The following is an 18566-nucleotide window of genomic DNA, read 5'->3' on the forward strand; positions in this document are numbered from 1 at the left end:
ACTGCCAGGGACCAGGGCCAGAGCAGCTAGTGGCACACAGCCAGCCACGTAGTGGTACACGGCCTCCACTCCAATGGCACTGGTGGGACCGTGTGGTCTATTTCCAACCGGTCAGGACAATCCTCACAGGGGACTCCTTTGTGCAGCTTTCTTTCTCTCATGGGTTTTGCTGTGGGAGGGAGAGATCCAGCTCAAAGGAGGAAACTACCCTAACAAGTGAGGATAAACCTGTTGACTGGTATATTAAATCGTCATCATTATAGGATAATCCAGTGACTACCTGGGACCACTGACAACTGCCTATACGGATGACTAGGGTGTAAATAGCAAGGAAGGAGAGCAGCTGTATTTGAGGACGATACATGGTGACATCACTAAGGGGAATGGGATGAAATTAAGAATGGGTAAAATTACACCAAATACCAGCAGAAGCTTCCCATCACCGAGATGCATTAGGCTGTAAAATAGTCTCCTAAGGGAGATGGTTGAAGCCCCATTGTTTAGAACACTTAAAACAACTGGACAAAAAAAGTGGGAAGTCTAAATAATTCCAAGTAAGCATGATTGATCCACTCTCAACCCATGAAGTCTGGGGATCCAGACAAACAGACACAGATCTGAACTCCCAGAACTTTGACTCTGGAATACAAAATTCCAGCCAATGAGGTTTCTGCCCATCTCTATTTGAAATGGGACAAAACCAGATCCATGTACTCAAGCCTCCCCAAAAATCTCCCTTGACTGATTAGGTTTTGAAAAATGGATTTTGCCCATTCTTTCTAGAAAGTCCACTATAGGGAACAATCCTGCATTAGCAACAGATAGTTTAGGTGAGTGAATGAATCTTATCTATTTCTTCTATGAGTATTATAAAAGTAGGAAAATAAAGTACCTTTGCAAGGAAGAGAGCCACTTTTCCTTCTGCTCTGGGGAACTGCAAGTATTATAAAACAGTGACAAATATAAAAGTTAGCCAGCATGCAAGTGCCAAAGAAAGAACCAAGATGGACGAGCATATAGATTCACTGGCATATCCACGAACAAGCAAGTGTTAAAGAACTGTTGTGACAGAGTGACCAGGCTCTTGCTGAGCCCTAGAGCCGGCCCCTGTCCTAAGGAGTTGTCCTGCTGGAAGGGGAGAGCAGTGAGTTTAGAGCTCCAAAGGTTGCTTAGAGAGACCCACACAGAGTTGGTCCTCTGGTGCCAGGAGAAGGCAGAGGCCAATCAGGGCCAAGCAGACAGATTAAAAGGACTAATTACATCTAGTAGGGACCAATTCTGGGTGAAGCCAAGACAAAAAAGGCTCACTCTCTCTAACTCAAGTAACCAGTCAGGGGTCTAACCTTGACAGTATGTGCTCTGGATCTCTGTGAAAGTCCACATCAAATAATAATCTTTAATGGCCAGGTAGCTATTTTGAGTTCAGTGTTAATTTATTTTCTGTAAACCTGAAGTGAGCCTACTTCATGGGGAAACTGTCTCAGGGGAGCTCTTGACAACTACTGACATGATTTGCAACTTTCAGTGAATACTTCATTCCTTGCAAATTGAAAAAATACGATCTGATTGGGGTAAAGTCCTAGTGTTCAGTTTTTCACCACAGAAGTTAAAGTTCTGCCAATGAAGTCAATGGAAACAAGATTAGGCTCCTAAGCTACAGGCTGTTAAAATGCAAACAAAAAACGGGATAACTTTACACTTAGGTGTTTAGTTCCTGAGTTTACGGGTATTGCTGGTATAAAGATTGGTGAAGCTCCTCCCATTCTGATGCTTTGGCTTATTAATCGTTTGCAGTAGGCTAGTACTTAAAAGGCCCCAGTGAGGACTGAGGACCCATTTTACACAAGATTTTTTAACTTTTATCTCAGCCATACACTTTGAAGGGTACTAAGCTATCCAGTTATATGTATGATTGTTCTTTTATTAGGATAATTACAGTAATAAGAAGCCTAACCTAATTTTACTTCAAACTTTCTTGATCCAAATCCTGGCCTAGCAGAAGAAAAGATAAGATTTTTCCCACTGCTGCTTCTTCAAATCAGTTCTCCACATTTTTGGTGTTGATTGTTAGGGAACTATAATCCCTGGTCAATTTTTCTTCTTCAAAAACATACACTTGATGAACTTTTGAACGTTGGTTTTGGTTTCATTGATTGGGAGATTCTCTTGTAACTTATTTCTACTTAGCAACTTAGGAAATCTGAAGAGTTTTATACATTTATCTCTGGACATGAAATCACTCCACTTACATACAATCTAGGATTCCCTTTTGACTAGGCTGTCACTGTCACACCAGACTATTTCCTTTGAGCTTTAAAGGATAGGCTACTGTCTGTAAATCAAAGCTCATTTTTATTGGCAAGAGTTTAATTAAAATAGAAATTTCAGCTTTGTTTCAGACCTATTCTGTTAAAAGAAAACCAGTCAGTATTACAGAGAACAATTTATGCAGAACAGTCTCGTTGGTTACAGACAATGTGATATAAAACAGAACTACAGGTCTCATCTCTTGCTGTCTATTACGGGGCAAAATCCAGTTTCTGGTACTCAGCCCAATTAGCTTAGCTGGACACCACAGATTTATTGGAGAAAGGTCCCCACCTTTTTCCCAAGTGACAAGGGAGCCTTCCTGCAGAGACTAAAATCAGCCTAATGGCCAGAATTGCCTCAATGGCCATAGAGTGCCCTCACAGCAAAGACCGTGCAGAAACAGATTTAAATACTCATGCCCGTTAATATTCAGAGTTCCTGTTTTAGGAGGAATTTTGAATTTACTTTTTCTGGCACAGTTTAAAAAAACTGAACTGAGTCAACATTTTACTGAATGATTCTTGCTTGCACTCAATGCAAACTCTGCCCCTTTGCAGGCTCATATGATAGACTCTTTGACCCCCGGAAAGGGCTGACACAGCCTGGCTGTGCCTGTTCGGTAGTTAGCCTTACTAAAAACCAAGACAGACAGTTAACACCAAGCAAGTACACAGCACAAATCATACAGCACTTTGCCAAATTTTCTATTTTCTGCGCACCCATAAGAGCTAGGCAAGTACCACTGCCACTCTTTTTGAGATCTGGAAACTGAGGCAAAGAGATTAGCTGACTTGTCTCAAGGCAACAGAGGGAATCTATGTCGGAGCCACAGAGACCCTGGCTTCCAGGCCTGTGTGTAGACAATACGTCATTTGTAATATTTTTATTACATTGCTAGCCTACCTAAATTTAATAAAGCAGCAAATACATTTTTCAATTCTTACCTAAAATTAGCAACACAGTTGGTGGTGGGCCAGCCTATAACAAAGGACCTTTCCGGGTTAGTGCTGCCTTCATAGACCTCTTCCATGCAGGATGCCGTCCACATCTCACAGAGACGCACTTGGCTCTTTAGTTTGAAATGAGATGGTGACCTGTTGACAGAAATGCCAGCTATTAGACACATGAAACCAGAAGAACCCAACTTATTAAATACTGTGGTGCTGACGTGCAATTTCCATCAGAGCTAACGGAGAGATTATACTTGTTCAGTTAGAAAAATACAATCTTACTGGGCTTTTGTGCTTACAGATAAATACAATTTACTTTCCATTCCACATAAAGACGTCTCTTGGCTGTCCTAGCCCTCCACTATATCGAAATTATTAAAAGCATAACAAATTAGCTGATATCAGCCAACTCAACTCTATAGATGCAACCCACAGTCACTACAAGCAAGCACTGTAATCATCACCACCCCCTAGGCAAAAGGCCGAGTTAACAGATGGGTTTACAAAGTCAAACTCCACCTTTTCTGGACAAGGAGGAAAAGAAATTTCAAGAGATGAGGGTCCTTCCCAGAAAGTGCCCTGCCTGCCACCAGGATGTGTTAAGCCAAGCACTGCAAACAAGAGTGCACCATCTCAGCTCACCATCGTGAAGATGAATGGGGATGGTGCCTAGATACTATGGTGATTAGTGCTCTAGAAATAAATACACTAAATAAACAGTTTTAGAACTGTGGAGGATCTGGAATACCTTCTTCAGGATTAGTCTCATTTACAAGGTATTTAATTTAAGTCATATTGAACTATTTAAGTCTGAAACAGGACAGGACTTGAACCTCATGGGTTTAAAAAGATTGTGCTAAATTCTCACTGCTCTGATTTCTGATGTTTTCAGTTTAAATTCTGAAAACTGCTGCGGCTGGATACTGTACCACTGAAGACCCGGTATTAATGAGAATTTCCACAGCGGAATGTAAAAAGGATCCTGCATGCATATCTCTATAGCCATTGACATAAAGTAGTAGAATGTCTGTAGAATATTGTGAAGTTACATATTAAAATCACATCTTTATTTTTATTCTGCCATAAAGATTCGTAACCCACTGTGCATCTCACCTCTCTTAAATCTGTAATACTTGATTCAATTTGCTCATAAAATGATTGGATTTTTTTTTTTTTAACAGAGCAAGTAAGAGCCATTGTCAAAAATATTGCATAATCATGCATAGACTGACCATGTTTAAAAAATTTACAGATACAAACATAGGAGTGAAGTCTAACGAACTAAGCATAAGATCTAACAATATAAATTTATCTCTGGTGTAACTCCATTGACACCTGCGGCGTTATATCAGGAATTCATTTTTTAGTCCTGTCTTTCCTCTTTCAATTTCTGGTAAGGTGCAAACTTTGCCTGGTACTTTATTCTCTTAACATATACAACATACGGTGCTGGATCCCCACAAAACCAAGAGTGAATATTGGCAGGGGCCCACACAAACACAGAGATGCTGTATTGACCAGAATTGGTGGAGCGGAGTCCATGGTATAAATTCCCCTGGGTTAGCCAGAGTTGTTAACTATTATCCATGTCAAGTCAGTCCCATTAAAGTCAACAGAGCCAGAGAAGTATTAAGTCATCCATGGTCCAGTGGAACCAGGGAGCTCTGGTGCCTTTGCAATGGAAATACTGTGGGGGCTCCACCCCTGTGTAAACTCAGACACAAGAGTGGGGCCTGGAAGGATTGGGCCCACCATTGCAGCCCCCAGGATTGGACTGTAGAGAAGGTAGGAATCCCCCGGACCCTCCTTCCCAGACTGGAGCTGGGTCCCCACTCACTGAGTCTCAGTAATTCCCCTCTCTTCCCCTTCTACCCCTTCGTTTCCCCCATTCACAGGCAGTCCTCCCCCCATTTTCATCCCCATCTGCCAGGTCCTTTCTGCAGTCAATGAGAGGTAAGCATTTTTGAACATTACGCAACTTATTTAAAGTGCTTAAATACTGTCATTACAGCCTAACTTTAGGCACCCAGTTTTGAGACTCTTGGCCAAATATCAGAGTTTTCTGGTCAGTTCAAAAACAGCTATCATCAAAATTCAATATTAACCAATAGGGAGGGAAGAGACTGACTGGCCTAAGGAGAGATGGATTTTGTTTTCAAGAAAACAAATGGACACCATTCCAAAATATGCCTGTTTTTACATTGCAGATATAGGACACCATCCTGCTCCTAGTAAAACAACAGCAAAACTGCTGACTTTAGATGGTGCAAAACTGGGCCCTACATGAAGACGCAGGTACGCCAATACATGCCTAGCTCTCTCATACCAGCATGGCAAGTCTAGTTCCTTTTGCTTTCAGTAAATGGCAATTCGGTACCTTACTGCTATTAACAGATGGAAGATTAATTTCTCACTAGGTTAGTTAATCTCTTTAATAGGTGCTTTGACAAAAATGTTAATGGATCCACTGGGAAATTGCTACCATCATTCCATTTATTTACCCTCTTACTAATTTTCCCCAAAGCAGCTAGACTTCAGAACAGTAACCAAATGCGTGTGTTGAGGGGGAATTTTCTATCTACATCCTGCAATCATTAGAAATCTTTTTTAAAAACAGAAAGACACAAACAGCATTAAAGCATCTATCTGTAGCTGTTGGCACATGGAAACTAATGTACAAGATAAGAAACTTGCTACCAACACAGTGCACATAGAAACTTTGTTTTGGAGATCAAGGATCTTTCAATCAGCTAACTAGTGTATTCTCTTTTCCTCCTAGTCTCAATTTATTTGGATTCGCATACGTTCTCCTTTCACAAGGCTGGCAGAGGAGAAACACCTGTAAACTATCAGCTGTGGAGCTACAGCCAACCAACAGTGAGTAGAACATGGCTTAAATCTTCATGTGGCCACAGCAGAACAGGAAGATTTACTTGTGTGTGCTCAAAGATATAGCACAACCATGGACTAAGTTTAAGGCTTTGATATTCCACTCTGGTGATAGTGAAAGTAGCTGAAAGGGACCCTTGTGTGGCCCTCTCCGAGTTATTTTGCTTCTAACAAGCTGACTTTGTAGCTCTGTAAATTATTGTCTGCCTGGAAATTGTTGCTGTGGAGTTTGCCTGACTTGATAAGTGGATTACTGTCTGAGACTGCAGCTCCCGCATAAAACTGGGTCAGCATGAAAAGGGATCTGATTCTTCTATATGGCATCAAAAGCCTTCAGCAGGAAGAGTGACTGCTGGTGGGATCACAGTCAGTGAAATTCCAACCGTTGGTTGAACTACGGGACGTTGACCAATGGTTGCTAAACAGGATGCCTTCTGTATTCAGTGTGTGCATAGGGTTTTGGTGGCATTGTGTGTTATATAAACACAACAAATGCTTTCTGTCTTGATATGTACACATTCTAAAAAACTGAGTTTATCTACAACTCCAACAAGCCATTCAGTTGCTTTTCCCTGCTAAGAAGGGCATCCATTACATACTGGGAATCAACTAGTCTCTTTACTTCCAGTTCAGATTGAAGAAAAATGCCCCCAAATTATCTAAATTTTCTTGAGAGGCAGTAAATATAACTTGATTTTTTTAAAAACCCAAACACTCACCATAAAGCTTGGATTTTTCCTTGCATAAGATCCAGGACAGTTTATTTGCAGAATCAAATTTTGTATTGTATCCAATCTTATATCTGGGTTAAATGAGACACAAAGAGCTCAAATTACCTCATTCAAGGTGAAAAAAATGAATCAGTGGCTCTGTTAGAAACTAGGGTATTCCTGGCTCCCAGCCCTTTGTTACAATCACAGGAAACACACAGCCTTCTTATCAGGAGTGGCTCTATGTGTTTTGCTGCTCCAAGTATGGCAGGCAGGCAGCCTTCAACGGCATTTCTGCGGGAGGTCTGTCGGTCATGCAGATTCAGCGGCAGTTCTGTGGGAGATCCACCGGTCCCGCGGTTTTGGCGGTAATTCGGTAACTCCCACAGAAACGCCGCTGAAGGCTGGCTGACTGCTGCCCTCACAGCGACCGGCAGGCCACCCCCCGCTGCTTGACGCCCCAGGCATGCACTTGCTGCGCTGGTGCCTGCAGCCACCCTTGCTCCTTATCTGGATGTTCGCAGTCTTTCCCCTTTCCCAGGTCCCTCACCAATGATCTCTCCTCCACTCCCTCCCACTCTCACACACCTAGAATGCAAGGTCTGTTATGCGAGTGCTCTGGGTTATGAGAAAACCAAGCTGGAGTCATGCACGTGAGAGCTAGTTCTGCATGAGTGACAGGAAACAGAATAAGAGAGTGATTTGACTTTGTGACATAGGGACCCTTCTACTTCCAGACTAGCTCCACAGAGAACGTACATGCCTAGATGCAAAGAACAAAGTGAAGCAAAGCAGTACCTTCTGTTTCTTAAACCTCTCGCTCCTTTATGTACAAAATCCTATGCTCAGCTTCTTTAGAATTGGAGGCTTGGGGAACAAAGGGACGGGAGAACGGGGAATGAGTAAAACGTGGGGAACAAGTTGCTTAAATCAATGCTTTACACAAAAGTGGACACAAACCAACAAATAACCCTGAAGTTCTCAATTCTGCCATTCTGAGTCACTTTGAGCAGGCCGTATTATGCAAAATGCAAGGAAGGTTCTACTCAACATAAACATGAAGGGGAGCGAGACTGGGTGTATGAACCTTTTACTAGGCAGGGGTCCCTTGCAACACCCGCCGATCACAGGGTTAAGGAACACTTATGGGCTAAAGAGACCCTGCCCCCCCCCCACACACACCATGGCTAGGTATGCTCAGATTGGAGGAGGGGTTTAAAAGCCAGCCAGGCAACTCAGTCTGGGGCAGGCAAGCCAGGGAGCAGAAGCATGCTGGGAACTGCCAGAGAGCCAGTATTGAGCTGGTGAGCGAAGGGATCTGCAGCATCCAGAGGCGGGGATGTGGACCAGAAGCCCAAAGCTGAACATCACACAAACGCAGGTGAGCAGCTGAGTCAGTCTCAGAGGGCCCTGAGTCGGAACCCGGTGGAAGAGGGAGAGTTCAGGTTCCCCTGCTCCTGCCCTGGCAGTAGCCACTAGGCAGGACTGCCACCACCTTGAACCATCATTACTAGGCGTAATGGCCCCTGTGTGACCACTAGGCAGGAGCCACCTGAAACAAACACTCTCCGACCACAGGGAAGATCATATCCAATTGTATCTATTGGGTTTCTGGGTTTCTGCCCGCCCAATGCTAAAGGATCCCCCCCTCAGCCTGAGGGGAGGATCTACAGGACCTCAGAACCCCACTGATTTTGGGGGACAACTAATAAAAGAACAGGGACAGGAGTGCGGTCAAAGGGTCATAAGAAGGGAGCCTGACAGGGACACCGAGCAGAGAACCCCAGACAGCGCCCACTGCTCCTTGAAGGCGTCAGGGGACTGTTGCCCCCTTACTAACATTCAGTGGAGGTGTTTGGTTTCTAGCTCCCAGCACTAAAAAGGGAGGGGTCGATGGGAAATCAGGAGCCTGAGACTGACAGTCTCCAGGAACAATGTGGAGAGGCCAATGCTCCAGATCAGCCTGATTGACAGGGCGGGCAGGCTAATCACGGAGTCAGGAGGCCAGGGGGGTCCCATCCTCCGTGTGAGCTGGAATTGTCCGAGTCAGACAGAGTGCGGCCCAGCTAAGGAGAGAGCAGGGGGCCTAAGTTAAGCTGCTAGGAGTAGAGCTGCAGCCCAAAAAGCCAGAGCACAGCCCAGAGAGAGCAGACCTGCCCTGGGAGGAGAGCTGTAGCAGCTGGAGCCAGAGAGGCCAGAAAAGCAGCCCAGGGAGCTGAAGTCAGAGCAGTAGCCGTGCTGAGGCAGAGTGAAGCTGGAGCTGGAGCAGTCCAGAGCTGGGTGCGGTGAGCAGCTGGGGAGCAAGGGGGACCCTGGGCAGTAGGCCCAGCACAGGGAGACACCTCAGCCAAGAGGCTCTTTAGGCCAGACTTGGAGTGGGATTGTAACCCTGACAGGGTGGGGGAGAAGGGTCCTGCCACCCAGAGCTTGAGAGTGTGGCCACCGCTAGAGCAAGTGTCCAACCCGCAGCGTCCCTGCAGCACAGCCAGGGCCTGAGAAGGAGGCCTGGGACCTACAAGGAACAGACTGTGAACTGCCCTGACATTCCAGAGACACTGTTTGTGATGTTCTCTGCCACAGAGCAGGGTGATGTGTTTTCCTTTAACATTTCATAGATTCATAGACTCTAGGACTGGAAGGGGCCTCGAGAGGTCATCGAGTCCAGTCCCCTGCCCTCATGGCAGGACCAAAATACTGTCTAGACCATCCCTGATAGACATTTATCTAACCTACTCTTAAATAATCTCCAGAGATGGAGATTCCACAACCTCCCTAGGCAATTTATTTCACTGTTTAACTACCCTGACAGTTAGGAACTTTTTCCTAATGTCCAACCTAAATCTCCCTTGCTGCAGTTTAAGCCCATTGCTTCTTGTTCTATCCTTAGACACTAAGGTGAACAAGTTTTCTCCCTCCTCCTGATGACACCCTTTTAGATACCTGAAAACTGCTATCACGTCCCCTCTCAGTCTTCTCTTTTCCAAACTAAATAAACCCAATTCTTTCAGCCTTCCTTCACAGGTCATGTTTTCAAGACCTTTAATCATTCTTGTTGCTCTTCTCTGGACCCTCTCCAATTTCTCCACATCTTTCTTGAAATGCGGTGCCCAGAACTGGACACAATACTCCAGTTGAGGCCTAACCAGCGCAGAGTAAAGCGGAAGAATGACTTCTCCTGTCTTGTTTACAACACACCTGTTAATGCATCCCAGAATCACGTTTGCTTTTTTTGCAACAGTATCACACTGTTGACTCATATTTAGCTTGTGGTCCACTATGACCCCTAGATCTCTTTCTGCCATACTCCTTCCTAGACAGTCTCTTCCCATTCTGTATGTGTGAAACTGATTGTTCCTTCCTAAGTGGAGCAGTTTGCATTTGTCTTTATTGAACTTCATCCGGTTTACCTCAGACCATTTCTCCAATTTGTCCAGCTCATTTTGAATTTTGACCCTGTCCTCCAAAGCAGTTGCAATCCCTCCCAGTTTGCTATCGTCTGCAAACTTAATAAGCGTACTTTCTACGCCAACATCTAAGTCGTTGATGAAGATATTGAACAGAGCAAGTCCCAAAACAGACGCCTGCGGAACCCCATTTGTTATACCTTTCCAGCAGGATTGGGAGCCATTAATAACTACTCTGAGTATGGTTATCCAGCCAGTCAGGCACCCACCTTATAGTAGCCCCATCTAAATTGTATTTGCCTAGTTTATTGATAAGGATATCATGCGAGACTGTATCAAATGCCTTACTAAAGTCTAGGTATACCACATCCACCGCTTCTCCCTTATCCACAAGACTCGTTATCCTATCAAAGAAAGCTATCAGATTGGTTTGACACGATTTGTTCTTTACAAATCCATGCTGGCTATTCCCTATCACCTTACCACCTTCCAAGCGTTTGCAGATGATTTCTTTATAATAATTACTTGCTCCATTATCTTCCCTGGCACAGAAGTTAAACTAACTGGTCTGTAGTTTCCTGGGTTGTTTTTATTTCCCTTTTTATAGATGGGCACTATATTTGCCTTTTCCAGTCTTCTGGAATCTCTCCTGTCTCCCATGACTTTCCAAAGATAATAGCTAGAGGCTCAGATACCTCCTCTATTAACTCCTTGAGTATTCTAGGATGCATTTCATCAGGCCCTGGTGACTTGAAGGCATCTAACTTTTCTAAGTGATTTTTAACTTGCTCTTTTTTTATTTTATCTTCCAAACCTACCCCCTTCCCATAAGCATTCACTATGTTAGACGTTCCTTCAGACTTCTCAGTGAAAACCGAAATAAAGAAGTCATTAAGCATCTCTGCCATTTCCAAGTTTCCTGTTACTGTTTCTCCCTCTTCACTGAGCAATGGGCCTAACCTGTCCTTGGTCTTCCTCTTGCTTCTAATGTATTGATAATAAGTCTTCTTGTTTCCCTTTATTCCCATAGCTAGTTTGAGCTCATTTTGTGCCTTTGCCTTTCTAATCTTGCCCCTGCATTCCTGTGTTGTTTGCCTATATTCATCCTTTGTAATCTGACCTAGTTTCCATTTTTTACATGACTCCTTTTTATTTTGTAGGTCATGCAAGATCTCGTGGTTAAGCCAAGGCAGTCTTTTGCCACATTTTCTATCTTTCCTACCCATCGGAATCGCTTGCTTTTGGGCCCTTAATAGTGTCCCTTTGAAAAACTGCCAACTCTCCTCAGTTGTTTTTCCCCTCAGTCTTGACTCCCATGGGACCTTACCTATCAGCGCTCTGAGCTTACCAAAATCCGCCTTCCTGAAATCCATTGTCTCTATTTTGCTGTACTCCCTTCTACCCTTCCTTAGAATTGCAAACTCTATGATTTCATGATCACTTTCACCCAAGCTTCCTTCTACTTTCAAATTCTCAACGAGTTCCTCTCTATTTGTTAAAATCAAGTCTAGAACAGCTTCCCCCCAGTAGAGTTTTCAACCTTCTGAAATAAAAAGTTGTCTGCAATGCAGTCCAGGAACTTATTGGATAGTCTGTGCCCCACGGTGTTATTTTTCCACCATGTAGTAGACTCCTAGCACGACATCACCCTTGTTTTTTTACCCCTTTTATCCTAACCCAGAGACACTCAACACTTCCGTCTGCTATGTCCATCTCCACCTCAGTCCAAGTGCGTACATTTTTAATATATAAGGCAACACCTCCTCCCTTTTTCCCTTGTCTATCCTTCTGGAGCAAACTATACCCATCCACACCAACATTTCAATCATGTGTGTTATCCCACCAAGTTTCAGTGATGCCAACAATGTCATAGTTGTATTTATTCATTAGCACTTCCAGTTCTTCCTACTTATTACCCATACTTCTTGCATTTGTATATAGGCATCTAAGATACTGGTTTGATCTTGCCTCCAAGTTTTGCCCTGACCCTCCTTTCTCTCTGCCATTATAGCCCATGCTCCCTCGTTTCCGACCCATCTCCCAGGTTTTCATGTTCTCCACTTACCTGTGGGCTTTGTTCACCTGTCCCCGTCGAACCTAGTTTAAAGCCCTTCTCAGTAGGTTAGCCAGTCTGTGTGCAAATAGGGTCTTTCCCCTCCTCGAAAGGTGAATGCCATATCTGCCTAGCAGTCTTTCCTCGAATAGCATCCTGTGGTCGAGGAAGCCAAAGCCCTCCTGGCGACACCATCTTCGCAGCCAGGCATTCACCTCCATGATGCATCTGTCTCTGCCCGGGCCCCTACCTTTGACAGGAAGAATCGAAGAGAATACCACCTGCGCTCCAAACTCCTTTACCCGTACTCCCAGAGCCCTGTAGTCACTCTTGATCTGCTCAGCGTCACGCCTCGCAGTATCATTTGTGCCCACATGGATGAGTAGCATGAGGTAGTAGTCAGAAGGCCGGATAATCTTCGACAATGCCTCTAACGTTTCGGATACGGGCCCCCGGCAGGCAGCATACCTCCTGAGATGAAATGTCAGGGCGACAGATGGGCACCTCCGTCCCCCTCAGCAGAGAGTCTCCGACCACCACTACCCTACGTTTCCTATTTTCAGTGGTGGCAGCAGACCTCCAAGCCTTAGGGGTACGAGGCTTCTCCTCCTTTACTGTAGTGATTCCTTCTCTCCTGTATCAAGAAGAGTATAATGGTTACCTATTACCATGGCAGGAGGGTTCGCAGCAGGGGTGGAGCACTGCCCGCTGCCAGAAGTAACCAGCTGCCAGTGTCCACCCTGAGCCATCTCCTCCTCCACCAGTGGTGTGTCAGCAGTCCTGTGAACTGGGACAGCTACCTCAGCTGTCTCCACATGGAACTGTCCAAGAATTGCTCATGGATACCGATGCTCCTCAACCTAGCCACCTCCTCCTGCAGCTCTCCCACCTGCTGCCTGAGAGATTCCACCAGTAGGCACCTTTCACATTGGATGCCCCTCCCAGCCTGGATATCAGTAAGTGGAAATTGCAAGTTACAGTCTTTGCAAAACCACACCAGAATCTGGGTAGAAGCATCCATGCTCTGGTGCCCTGTCTGACTACAGGCACAGGTGGAGGAGACAGAAGCAGTGCTGCCACAGGTGTTGCGGGTCTTCCTAACCATCGTAAGCCTCCCTCTGTCAAACTCCCTCTCAAACTCCCCTGTCTGCAGCTCCCTGTCCACTCTGCTCTGATTTAAAGAGAAAGATTTTGGATGTAGTTAGGTTTTCAAGGGACTAACGGGTCACGGATAGGACCGACAAGGGACCCCCGCTCCCTTCCTACTCCCCTTCCAAACTCCCTTGCGAAAATCCCTGTTAGCAGCCCCTGGTCGCTTGTGCGCGGCTTTATAAAGCCCTGGTCTGAGTGAATGCCCCACCCACTGGTTAAGGCTCAGCCAATTACCAGAGGCTTCTAGCTTTCAAACCTTCCTTTGTAGCTCAGCCTCCAACTGCCAGCTACAGCACACAGTCCTTCAAACCACCAAAACAAACAAAGACTGACAAACACAAGCTTAGCACGCAGCAAGAAACCCCCAAACATAAACAAACACACACACTGCAGACAGTCACTTACCCCACAGATGCTGTATTTGCCCCCTCTTCACCTGGAGAACTCCTTTGCGAAACTCCCTGTTCGCAAAGCTCCCTGGTCGCTTGTGCGCGGCTTTATAAAGCCCTGGCCTGAGTGAATGCCCTACCCACTGGTTAAGGCTCATTTTTCCTTATTCTTTTTTAAAATTAGTTGTTAATTAAATAACTTGTATTTGCTTTAAATTGTATGATGAGATCAGTGGTTCAGGGAGGTGTGCAGTGCAAACAGAGTACCCCGGAGTGGGGACACCCTAGCCCCTGTCCTGGGTGACCACAGCAGGGCTGGGGGTTGAGCCCCCCAGGAATCCTGGGTCCAGCCTTGTTGGGGTTACGAGGACTCTGCCAGACAGCAGAGTGGAAGGGGAGTCCTCAAGGGCAGGGAGGCCTCTGGGTAAAGGAAGTGGGAGTGAGGACTCAGATCCTTTCGCTAGCCCACTTCACTGGGGTAGTGCAGAAGCCAGGAAAGTTCCACACAATAGCGGGACCATTCTCCCGCTTACACAATGCTTACATATGAAACACCAAAGTAAATATCTCATGGGGAGGGATAGGAAAAAACAGAAGAGGAAATTGAGTCCATGAGCTGCACAGACTACAAGCTTTCACAGAACAACAACAGGTGATGAATAATATTTGTTGATAATATTTAGCACTTTTATTGCGCTGGTCATCTGAGGATCTCAAAGAACTCAAAAAAGTTCAGCAAATATTTAATTATTTAGTTATTTGGTATGGCCCTCAGCACCCGAGCATCTGCGTATTATCACTATATTTATTTATATTTATATTTTTAACTGTTTGGTCAACTGATGAACCGAAAGGTTAACTGTCTAATTTGCAAAGATGCTTTATAAAAACCCATAAGTGACTTGTCTAAAGTCATTTGCTGAGCTGGGAACAGAACCCCCATCCTATCCACTGACCCACACTGCATATCTCCTTTCCCAACATCTCCTGGAAGGTACTGAGCATCTTCCATTCCCATAGACTTCACTGGGGGTAACTGGTATTCGTCACTTCTCCACCATCTTACAGGAGTGGAATCAGAGCTGACAGCCTGCTGGGGACTTTTTAAAGAAAAAACTTGGACCCATTTACTGATAATGAAAACCTAATTATAAATGAGATTCCTTTGTGATTCCAGAGTGACTGATTTGGGCTGAGCCTGTACATACGTTGCAAATTAGGAGTACCTCTAAATATAGAGAAACACTTGTCCAAAGAAAGACAAAGATGTCTCTTAGACACATGCAGCCACCAAAACTAGAGAAGTACTTAACACAGAAGATTATTACAGATTAGCCATTTTATGGGAAATAATTTTGTAGCTGAGTCAAATTCAACAGGATCCTCATTTCAGTTCAGATTTACTCTGGTGCACTACAGTCTTAAGTTCACATCAGACATTAAGAAGTCAACACTGATCACAATATATTGGTACATGGTGCACCACAGGTTTCCTGTATGTACTACTTAGAATAGGAAATAACTACAGTATCTCAGATGATACTGCATGATAACTTTTGGCAACTGCTGACTTTTTAAACAGTTCCCATTAGCGATATAGGATTCAAATATTAATTGCTGATAGAACAGCTTGAGAGATCATATCCCAATCGGTACTTCAAGACACACCAAGTAATATTCAAAATACTGTTCTTATTACTATCTTCAACAACCAATAGGAACGGAGGATCATTTTCTTACCAGAATCCTGCTCTGTTTATTCTTCTTTAAACCCTAAATTACTTTGAGCTGGTTTAACTTGTATCAAATTCACACATGGAAAAACATTCATTTTTTTCAACTCCTTCAGAAATTTTACAACTCTCCATGTTAAATTAAGTGCTGTGTATTCAGCTACCATTCCCTAGAGGCCATGTAGGCACTATGGTAATACAAATCTACTACTACTAATAAATATACATGTAAATTACTGTTCTGTGTGAGTTAGTACATTGCTTATACAGCACCCAGCACAGTGTGACCTTGATCCACCATTAGGGCCCCTGGGTGCTACCGCAGTGCAAATAATAAATAATAATAATACGTGTAAGGACCCAGCCCTATGGATGTTGACCACCCCATGGATAGTGATATGTGTTTGAAATAAAATATCCACAAAGTGAAGGAATTCAACTAGGAGTTTTATGTTTACTATATGTGATTCACACAGACATGGCTCAGATGTCTATGGAAAACATCGATTTATATTGGCTCTTCCCAGCAGCCTCTGAAATAGCCATTTGAGGGTAAAGCTGTATTGGAACAAGCACAAGATTCACATTTAAACCATCCACCCTCCTAAAAGTAAGCACATGGTGCCTTACAGAGAACGAAGGTACATTAGCGTTTTTCATATTTTTCCTTAATACATAAACAAGTGAAAGCACTCTCAAGATTTGCCTTAAACCACAACTGCTGCAAGAGGCTAGCATGCTAGATCCATCTTGTAAATTTGATCTAATTGTGAATGGTAGAATGAATAATCTGAGCTCAACAACAAGCCTGATTACATAAACAGCTCCCCAGGTTCCTCAATACTACCACCTTCTATTTTGCTACATCAGAAACAGTATTTGGAAGATAATTCAAAGAGGATAGAAATGCTCACTGTAATACTTTAATATTACATTTTCTATAGAAATGTTAACCATCTGCGGATATCAAATGACTTCCCAGACACGTATTAAATCTTTAACACCATGTGATGTAGGCAGTGATATTATACACATTTCTCAAATGAATGAACTGAAATCCAAGATGCTTAAATCACTTGTCAGCGTTTGGACAGCTGGCTACAGACAGAACTGGGAATGGAACTCAAGATGCTTAACTCCCACTCTATCCACTAGACAACATTCCCACTCTCAGCTTAAGGCAGCACTTCTAAAATACCCTCCCATATTGAATTAACATACAAATTTATGATTCCTTTAACATATTCTAGTCTGGATTGACTGATTTGTGAGTGTACAAAAGCACTTAAGGGAGTTAGGAGCTCAACTCCCATTGGCAGACTAAGAAGCTCTCATGAAATCCGGGGAAGATTCACTACTGAAGATAGCATTAGGGAAATTAATGGGATGCTGTACTGAGGAAGGGTGCTGCTCTGCAAGAATATTCCCTTAGGAATGATACTTACTTGGACTTGGCAACAACAAGGATGTCTGTGAAGAGGAAAAGGTGCCGTTCCTGGGTCTGAAGGCCCGTCTTCAACTGCACATGACCATCAAGTACAAAGGCTCTGTTGGGGCAGATAAAGGACTGCACGAGGGGACATGCTTCTGGACTGATTGGGGAGAAGCAGCTTTCCCTGCAGCAGGAATAAAGGGAAGCAAATCAAAGATAACGAAAAATGGCAGAGATTTCCCATACCAATTGCTGAACAGACAGAAAAACATTTAATTAATTCACAGATGAACTAAAATATTGCAGGGATGCTGACTTTTGTTTTTCACAGTTTAGCAGCACTGTCACCCGTGCATCTTGTACAGCACCAAGCACATTGTTAGCACTTAGCAAACAATTTAAAAACACAACCTCTGCAACTCTGTATCAGACTGTTAACAAAATACTGCGCGTATTGTAGGTTCCCCATAAATGAACGTGCCTTGGAGCAGGGAACATATGAGCACACCTGTGTGTGTGGAACTTTGAATAACTTTTTCTAAAATTGCAAACTCATACTGAGAGTCGCAGAGACCAATACTGAAAAAATGAACATGGTACAATCAGGTCAGGATGTACTGGTGACAGACCACACAACTTTCGAAGTATGTATAATGCAGGACCTAAACTACACAGAATTTGGCAGCTTGGTCAATTATTTTCCCATTGCATTTATCACTAATATCAATAGTTCATTGTCAGATCCTTGTAAATTCATGGCAGAATTTTCAAACTGATTCAGAAAGGGTCATTTTGCATTGGCTCTTTATTAATATACAGGGAATTATGCCTGTAAAGTGAAGTTTTCATTCCTACAAGATGAGGAATTTTTTTGGGAGGAGCTGAGCATCCTTAGCTCCCATTGAAGTCAGCAGCAGTTAAGTGTATTCAGTACCATACAGAAGGTGCTCAGCCTCTTGTAAGATGTAATTCTATGTCTGCTATCCAATCCTGTTGCCATCGCAGAGAACGAGAAATACACGTGATGCAGACAGGGCCTGATTCTCAGCGATGCTGAGCACCTGCAGCTCCCAACTACTTCGACTGGAGTTGAGGGTGCTCAGCACCTTTGAAAAAACACGTCCCAGGGTGTGCGGCCTTTTATTTTGCTAAGAATAAACAGGGCAGAGCTAGGTAGAAGTAAAGTGTTTTCCTACTGAGCCTGTTCCTGCTCTTATCAAAACTGATGGCGAACTCCCGCTGATGTCAATGGCAGGAGGATGGACCTTGTAAGAGGATAGCCACAAATGTAAGGAGAGACATGCAAAAAGAAGATTGCAGGCAGAGAAAGTGTTCTCAGATAAGGTCACAGGTCTTCCCAAATCTCTTGCACAATCTGGCTGTTTCCCTGTGTTTGTAACCCTTTGCCTGCACTTGGATTACTTGGAGGGCTTCAGCAGTAACGCTGACTTAGGAAATCTGACAGCTGGTGCTAAAAGAACAAGCGCTTTGATCAGCCTACATGAGCGTGACTCACTTTCACTGATCTGCAAGGAGGCGGTGGG

The 18566-nt window shown here is 44.0% G+C and overlaps 1 protein-coding gene across 2 annotated transcripts in view; it reads right to left on the reverse strand.

Moving 5' to 3' along the window:
- Nucleotides 1-18566, reverse strand: part of ARHGAP20 (Rho GTPase activating protein 20) — a 109002-nt gene that overhangs the window by 34257 nt on the left and 56179 nt on the right. For both annotated transcript variants that reach the window (XM_030561278.1, XM_030561286.1), the window contains 3 exons: nucleotides 17036-17206; nucleotides 3255-3404; nucleotides 893-934 (listed from right to left, as the gene is read on the reverse strand). In XM_030561278.1, coding sequence (XP_030417138.1) covers nucleotides 893-934; nucleotides 3255-3404; nucleotides 17036-17206 — 363 coding nt within the window. The remainder of the gene's footprint in view (nucleotides 1-892; nucleotides 935-3254; nucleotides 3405-17035; nucleotides 17207-18566) is intronic.

The sequence above is a fragment of the Gopherus evgoodei genome, chromosome 1, assembly GCF_007399415.2.
Source record: "Gopherus evgoodei ecotype Sinaloan lineage chromosome 1, rGopEvg1_v1.p, whole genome shotgun sequence".
In the NCBI taxonomy this organism is placed as follows: Eukaryota; Metazoa; Chordata; order Testudines; family Testudinidae; genus Gopherus; species Gopherus evgoodei.